This window comes from Triticum urartu, chromosome 5A (assembly GCF_056163025.1).
Source record: "Triticum urartu cultivar PI428250 chromosome 5A, HENAU_Tu73, whole genome shotgun sequence".
Lineage (NCBI taxonomy): Eukaryota > Viridiplantae > Streptophyta > Magnoliopsida > Poales > Poaceae > Triticum > Triticum urartu.
The window spans coordinates 418179971-418188072 of NC_141877.1; the positions used below are offsets into that span (position 1 = coordinate 418179971).

The window sequence follows — 8102 nt, forward strand, 5'->3', positions numbered from 1 at the left end:
TCTCTCCTATTTTAACTAACTAATCACTATTAAGCTAATATAAAAATCCGGCAACCGTTCACAAAATTCCAAAATAGTACTACTTTCCTTGTGTTAATCACGTACGACTCAAACGACTCACACTGTTGATCAGACTTTTGCATGGAGTCCTGATCTTCGGCTCAACTTCATCCGTTGGTGCAATTTGAATGGGAACTTCTACAACAAAAGTACATGCCACCCTGTTGTCATGATAGAACTTACTCACGTGGTGAACTGTTTGATTGATGTCATGAACAACGACAAATTCCTTTCTTTTCTGACGCAAAGCAGGCAGCATATATTTCTCATTTCTTCCCTGTCCAGCCTTCAAAATATCCACTGCCACCGTAGTAGACACGGTCGCATCAGACTTGGCCCTTCGCTGCACCTCTATTACTGGTTGGTGGAGAAAGATTTCGAGAAATATCAAGAAGAAAGAAGCTCGTTTGATGATTACCATGGCAGTCTACACGGTTTGGCATCTACAGAAGAAGAGAAATAGGAGGATTTTCGAGGGGGAAAAGGCAAATGCTGAAACTGTAGCGTCTTTGATCCAAGACGATCTGCACACTGTAGGTCCAATTCTATGCGAGTAGTCCCATGAATTCTTTTGGCATCTATTTTCTTTTCTCTTTGTAACTGGACTTCCAGTACTTGTACAGTATTTTCCCCTTGCTTAAATGAAAAAAAGGCAGAGCTCCTGCCGTTTCCCGTCAAAAAAGATATATGATGCCTTGCCACCTATGCCTACAAGACCAATACACGGCTACCATCTGCTCATCAAATGTGTCTACGCCAGGTACGTGTGGTGGGCATGTTTTTCTGAGCTCTTTCCAATGGTTGGCATGCCCAGTAAACTCAATAGGCTTCATGATTGGTGGATACATGTCCGGGGCCTATGCCCAACGGCCACTCGGCGAGATTTTGACTCTCTGTTCATGATCATCTGTTGGGAGCTCTGGAAGTAAAGAAATGCTCGTGTATTCTCCAATTTCCCCTAACAGGTTTATGAGGCTATGTTGGTCAGCAAGCTTGTTGCTGATTTTAAGCTGTGCATGTGGTTCTTGGAAGAGGTGTTAGTATTGTGAGAGGGTGGCCTTTGTATCTATGGTGTGGTGATGGCCCTAACAATCAGCTTCTGATTGTTCTGGCGTCAATTGTAATCATAGATCTCCTCTTCTATAAACATATGGTACACATAAGTGTAATCTCAAGAAAAAAAACATCTCTTGCAAAACAGTAAAGACATCTCAGAAGAAATCCCCCATGAAAACTGTGTAACCACAATACTATAAGGCAAAATAAACGAGGCAAAAGCATTAGATCAACTTCATCACCAACATTTCATAACACACTTATATCATCCTGCATTCCCACAAGGTTAAAGGTTTTGTTACCGCACATCAACCTAAGGCATGGCACGCCACGATCCACATATGGTTCCATATAAGTTCATAATAATACGGCATGCATCATATTAGACAGTACTCTAAGCAATAGCTAGCAAACCACAAACCACCACCAGCTTCAAAGTTCATGCCGGCAAAGCCAACTGCTAGTTGTCAGAGGCAGACTGGCCTTGAAGAAGACCATCGCGGATCTGCGTGGCGATGTCGCGCACCGCACCAGGGCCATGGGGGATGAACACCGCCGAGGACTTGGAGGATGCGCCGATCTCTTTCATAGTATCAAAGTACTGGGTGATCAGCACCATGTCCATCACATCCTTTGCAGTGGTGCCAGGCACGTTGACTGAGAAGCCCAGGACGCTGTCCCTCAGGCCATCCACAATGGCCTGGCGCTGGCGGGCGATACCGAGGCCAGACAGGTACTTGGCCTCTGCTTCACCCTCGGCACGCTTGATCTGGACAATCTTCTCAGCCTCCGCCTTCTCGTTTGCAGCCACCCTCATCCTTGCAGCTGCAAAAGGGACAAGTATCATGTCAGTGATATGATGGAGGCCAGATTTAAGTACAAGTGTCCAACTTTCATCACGTCAGGGCTTTAGCAAATAACCTGCATTGATCTCATTCATCGCCTGCTTGACATGCGCATCCGGCTCGATGTCGACAATGAGGGTCTGCACGATCTCAAAGCCATATGCGGACATAGCCTTCTCAAGTTCATCCTCCACAGCCTTTGCTATATCGTTCTTCTGCACGAAAGCATCATCCAGGTTGAGCTTTGGAACACTTGCCCTGATCACTGCAGATATCAAGCAGTGCCCCAAATTAGTGGATACAGGAATAGTGGGATATGTTGAACAAATTACATTCAGCTGTATCAGTGATGATATGAATATACTAAGCTACTGAAACACCATATAGAAATCTTCACGTATACCAAGAAATCCTACCATCAAAGACATAGGCTTGAATCTGGGATCTTGTGTTGGTCAGTTTGTAGTATGCGTCACTTTCTTTGCCAGCCAGAGGTCGGTACTGAATCGATGCAACAACAGTGACAAACACATTGTCCTACAGAACTTCACATGTCAGCAACATCACGATAATTCTTAATAGCAGAAGAAAATACAGAACACAGTATCAATGGCAATGTGACCTTTTGGATACTTGATTAGGTCACTAAAGGATTAATAATTAGTAAGTATAGTTATACGAGAACGTTTCTTAATATCATGTGGCAGTCAATTTAGGATTATATGCAGATGGCAAACCAAAATGCTAAAATTTAGAAGTTGCAGGGAGTAACTAACTACCAATATAATTTTATATACTTTCAGTGCCGTTCATTTTATATAGAAGAAGTTAACAGGAAAAGCAAGTTTTCTTCAAACAGGGATTCATGTGATTTACAGCCCACAAAGACCTACTATAAGATGCAACATTAAGCTTTGAAATTTCTGTTAGGACAAAAACGATGGCACATTTTCTTTGGAAATAAAAGACATCTAAGCATCCATTTCGTAACTGGGTGTTAAGATAAAGTGATAAACCTTTGTCTTGGTTTCACAGCGCACATCCAGCTGCTGCAACCTGAGTGTGAGATGGCCAACTACACGTTTCCCAAAGATCCAAGGCAGGCAGTGGCATCCTGGCTCAAGCACACTGTCAAACTTCCCAAACTGCTCTCTGATGGCCACGGTAGACTGGTCAACTTGAACACAGCAGCACAGATTGCCCATACTGCAGGCTTCCGATCACTTCTGGTAGTACCTGGATATTTCATATATCATAAGATCAACAAAGTAATGAAATATGTCTATAGTGATGATATGCATAATACCATTAACTCTTTTTTCCAAAAATAAATTTTCACACATTATTAAATCAACAAGTATCCCTACACTCATTCAGGAGCCGCATGATGCTCATATCAACCAACAAAACAAACAGTTGTGCCTCTAAACACCTAGAGATATACCCAAAGAAAGCTATTTACTCTAAATCCAGCTTTACTGATGATTAATTTTCATTTTCTCAGTGAACAAAACTGAGATCTCCAACTTACTTGAGCAAAATGATTTAATTTGTTTGTACAAATTACAAGGCTGCAGAGATAAACATACATAACTATAAGAGCTTTCTGTAGAACACCACAAGAACAGAACAGCAAAAGAACTAACAATTCTTGAAAACAATACTAACAGTCAATGGAAGAATGCAAGAGAACATCTGAACATGCCTGAGTCGAAATTTAAATTGGCAAGGCAAAAGTGAAATGCTCAGCTGGTAAAAGGATAGGGCCAAATTAGAAACAGGGTGGACCTTTACAAGGAAGGCAGGCATCTGCAATGCGCCTTATAAGCAAGAGCGCACTACAGGTCCACAGCCTGTTCAATTATCCCATTGTTATCTGTATCCACTTGGATGGAGACCAATGAGACCAATCAGCAAGCATATACGCATCCTAAGCAATTCACTAATCGCCCACTTGGGCATTCGAGCTAACTTAAGAACATATGAATCACTTTCAATGGCTTAGGCTATTTGTAAAGGAGACAACTGCGTACAGAACAGGTAGATTAGACAATGATAAGATGCTAAAGACTGCAACTGTGCTTCCTGCAAGCAATCATTATTGATTCTAATGGATTAATTGCAATTGGTGACAACTATATGGTCCCACTCCCACCACACACGAAAAATAGCAATTATTTGTTTATAATCATTACAAGGCTTCAGAGATGACTAGCATACATAATACAACAACTACAGGAGCTTTGGCTAAAACTCTGGAAAACAAGAAAGCCAAAAGAACTACGTATGTAACAATATTAACCCCATCATATAGAACATATCGAATCTTAAAGTAATTCTCAATAACATGTTTACTGCAAAGCAGACAATAGAAGTATGCAAGTATCCAAGACAAGAAAGAATGCTTGGCTCGTACCAGGATAGGTTCAAATGACAAGGTGGGGTGATTAATGAGGCAGGAAAGAGGTGGTATATATAAGCAAGGGCGTGCTACAGCCGCCATCATCCTCAATTATCCCGTTGTACAGACGTAAACCAGAACCAATCAGGGAGTTCCTACATGAGCCTAAGCATTGACTAATGCCCCACTTGCATGTTTGAGTATTAAACACTTTCAGGGATGTATAATGGTTATAGGGTCTTTGCAACCTGATCCTCTAAAAAAATAAGGTCTTTGCAAATCAGCAGACAATAGCGTACAGGAACAGTTAGTTGGACATTGACAGGATAGTAAAGACTGCAACAGTGTTTCTTGCTATCATTATAATTTGATTTGACAGGCAATCGGCAGAAAATTCTATGATCCTACTCATACCACACAAAAAGTTGAGCAATTTCGGCAGCAAGCACCCATGAAAAAGTAGTTAATTTGATTATCCACGGAGAAAACTAGGGGAAAAGACACCCGGGTAAGATTTGGTGCTACACTCCAACGAGGGAAAAGATATCTGAGAGCAACTAGCACAAGCACCAACAGTTCTCGTCCAAACGACTAAACTGCAGTAACTTCCAATCCTTTTTAGTTTTATATATAATTACGAGGAAATTGCAGTGGATAGAGATCGAGGACGACCAGACTTAGGAGTCGTCGCGCCAGACATCAAGAAAGAGACAGCATGTGGAGAAAAAACAGGGGGAAATCCATCCTCGACATTAGGTTTTTTTTTCAAATAAAACAAAAAGAAAACACAGAGAGGGCAAAGGCAACGGAACAAGAAGAAAGAACCAAGGGGAAATTGCGCGAGAGGTGGTGCGGGTTGAGGACCTCGACGACGCGCAAAGACTCGGCGCTAGACTAGAACTACATCAAACGAAGAAGCAGAGTAAGGCAGAAGCAGAGAGGGAAAACAAGAACACAGAACGGAAAACGAAAAACAAAAACACAAAAAACAGAGGGGAAGATCGATGTGCTCGGGTCGTCAAGATCGCGCCATCCCTACCACTACCAGCAAGCAAAGCAGGATCCGGGAGCAGAGGAGTCACAGCGAAGAACTGCCCGGATCTCACACGATTGAAGAGGAAGAAGGAGGGGGGGGAATGAGGGTTTTTGGGGTTCTTTACCTGCGTCCGGGGGTTGGAGAAGAGTGGGGAAAGGTGGGAGAGGTGAAGTGGCAGGAGGACGGCGTCTGTTGTGTTCGTTCCCCCCACCCCGCTGCCGCGGCCCTAAATAGCCAGGCATTGTAGATGAGGATCAGCGGAAGAAGCAAGACCTCTGCCGTGAAAATCATTGCGATTAGCGCCGGAGAGTACTGCCAGTACCGGATGCGGTTTGCTGCCAGCCGGCGGGCGGAGCGAAAGCTGGGGCAAACCGGCTGCAGATAAGAACGTGGAGGGTCAGTCTTTTTCTCCGTCCTTTCTTTCTTTCTTTCTTTCTGCTTTCTTGACCCTGCACTTTGGGCCCACACGACCATCTTCCTGACTGGTGGGTGATCCGAGATACTGCCAACCAGCCCATGGTTTCCGATGCTCAGCTGTGGTGTGGTGTTGGTCCCTTTCTCTGCTCGTCATGGTTCCGGTAAGCAACACGCCATTTTATCATCTAAACTAGTTATATATTTTTGTTTTAGCTAAAGTGTGTTCTAACAGATAATTTGCTAACCAAAATTGTGGTCAAACTTCTGCTTACTCGTGATGAGTTGGTCGACACTGGCGAGACTAAGATGAACTGGCAACACAAGAAAAAACAGAATCAACTAAACAAATATTACTTTTTCTTGCCATGGCCAAACAAATGGTGCCGCATTGGATTTTGGTCACCATACAGACATTCCCTCATAGCTGAAATCTCGATAAAAAAAAACATTAGTGTGGAGACCACCCATCATGCAACCTCCAACCCGATGCCCATATGGAATTACACACCCCGTTGTGTGGTCGACATCTCCTATCAAGCTAGTTGGCAGCGTACCATCCTCCGTGTTCCAAATTAATTGTTTGACAGCGTGGTGAATTTTCGTGGAAAAAAAGGAGCACGCGCACGAGCAAAACCCTAGGCAACGCCTCATCTATTCCTCTCGCCGCTGCCAGGGCGCGTCACCGGGCAAAGCATGTGCGGTAGGCACCAGCCGGGAAGTCTTGGAGGGCTGGAGGCGAAGGAGATGTGTGCTCGAGTAGCAGCCTTCGTCAGGCGGTGCTCCACAACGGCGTTAGTGATCCAATGTGGTGATCTTCAACAGCGTCCTGGCCTGGCTAGGTCATCATAGAAGAGCAAGTTGGTGCATGGTCCTCGATAGCCACGAGATCGACATCTGACTCGGACCTATTGTGCAACAGCATGGAGGTATAATTTTTTTAGATTTTCTTCAGAAGGTCTTCGAGTTCAGTTTGGGGCGGCAAGATATCATTGTTGTTCCAGAATAGGAATAATGTTCTCCCCATCCTTTCCCCGTTCTGTTGGTGTACTTATTGTCGGGGAGGGGGTGTGGAGCCATGTCTCCGACGAATCTTCCGGGATTCATTCAGTTTGCTTTTCCGTTGGATCATATGGTGTCGGCTTTCATTGTCTTTGAAGTTTCTACAGGGCCTTATCGGCATTTTATTCTCTAGGGTGACGATGCTCACAGATCGCGGTCACTAGCATCTCTTAGCGTGCATCAACGATTTCTCGGTTGCTGCTTCTACAAGCTCCTGGGTTTAAAAAAAGTTTGCTCTGTCGAGGCGGAGCCCAAAGGCAGCATCAAGCTATGCTCATGGTGCGCCACCAGTGGATGCAGGAGGAAGAATATTTTGGCCCCCTAAAGATTTGAATGTACTTTTGTTGTATGAGTGTGTTTGTAAGGATCTGTGATGCTTAATATATGGCCTTATGCCCTTTTGCAACAAAAACTACACCGTCCTCCTTTGCATATCAAACCATAATGTTTCTGTTGGGTTTTACTGACATCTTTTTGCAAGAAAAAATTATCGATCTATTCATCAAACATCATGTCATTACAAAGAACACAAGAAACAATAGAAATTACATCCATGTTCGTAGATCACCTAGCGACGACTACAAATACTGGAGTGAGCCGAAGGTGCGTCGCCATCATCGCCCCTTCCTCACTGGAGCCGGGCAAAACTTGTTGTAGTATACAGTCGGAAAGTCATCATGGTAAGGCCCCAAGAGACCAGCGCACCAAAACGACAACCATCGTCAATGAAGAGAAGCGTAGTTCGGAAAGATCCAATCTATAGACACACGAACGAAGACCGGATCCAAGCAGATCTACCAAAGACAAGCACTGATAGGATCCCACAAGATTCGTCAGAGATACACCTTCACATGCCCTCTGACAATGCTAATCACACCATCGGGACATGGGCTAGGCTGCGAGAACCTCATTCCATCTTTAGGGAGCCGTCGTCACCTCGTCTTCTTGATCATGACATAAACCCTAGAAAAACACCTAAAAATGAAGCAGGAGCTCTTCCACCTACATGGGGCGAAATCCAACGCGTCTCCATCGGCCTAAGGTCGCAGGAGACGAGGCAGGTCGATGGCAGCGCCAGCGGGAGGCGGGAAAACCCTAATGTGGGACTTGCTTGTAGAAGGAACAAAAGAATGTACTCCCTCCTTCCATCTATATAGGGCCTAATACATTTTTTAAGACCGCCTTTGACTATTGACAAGATTAATAGTACATGAGACGTATAATGTGA

At 44.1% G+C, this 8102-nt stretch overlaps 1 protein-coding gene across 5 annotated transcripts; it reads right to left on the bottom strand.

Moving 5' to 3' along the window:
* Positions 1-1340: 1340 nt before the first annotated feature.
* LOC125509354 (hypersensitive-induced response protein-like protein 1) lies at positions 1341-5739 on the bottom strand. 5 transcript variants are annotated; one of them, XM_048674316.2, is made up of 6 exons: positions 5721-5739; positions 5523-5624; positions 2978-3197; positions 2378-2498; positions 2038-2226; positions 1341-1941 (listed from the first exon to the last, which is right to left on the bottom strand). In XM_048674316.2, the coding sequence occupies exons 3-6, from the start codon at positions 3164-3166 to the stop codon at positions 1577-1579; spliced, it is 864 nt and encodes a 287-aa protein (XP_048530273.1). In that variant the 5' UTR covers positions 3167-3197; positions 5523-5624; positions 5721-5739; the 3' UTR covers positions 1341-1576. The 5 variants fall into 5 exon arrangements, with proteins under 5 accessions (XP_048530273.1, XP_087382368.1, XP_087382369.1 ...); XM_087526242.1 differs by lacking the exon at positions 5721-5739 and having other exon boundaries at positions 5523-5706; XM_087526243.1 differs by lacking the exons at positions 5523-5624; positions 5721-5739 and adding an exon at positions 5402-5483.
* Positions 5740-8102: the final 2363 nt, after the last annotated feature.

What these genes read in the sequence shown, in the direction of transcription:
- LOC125509354 (XM_048674316.2), bottom strand. Translation starts at nt 3,166, where the DNA reads ATGGGCAATCTGTGCTGCTGTGTTCAAGTTGACCAGTCTACCGTGGCC. An exon ending in TCAAGCCTATGTCTTTGATG is followed by an intron (nt 2,227 to 2,377) that starts GTAGGATTTCTT and finishes TGATATCTGCAG; the next exon opens with TGATCAGGGCAAGTGTTCCA. An exon ending in GATGAATGAGATCAATGCAG is followed by an intron (nt 1,942 to 2,037) that starts GTTATTTGCTAA and finishes TCCCTTTTGCAG; the next exon opens with CTGCAAGGATGAGGGTGGCT.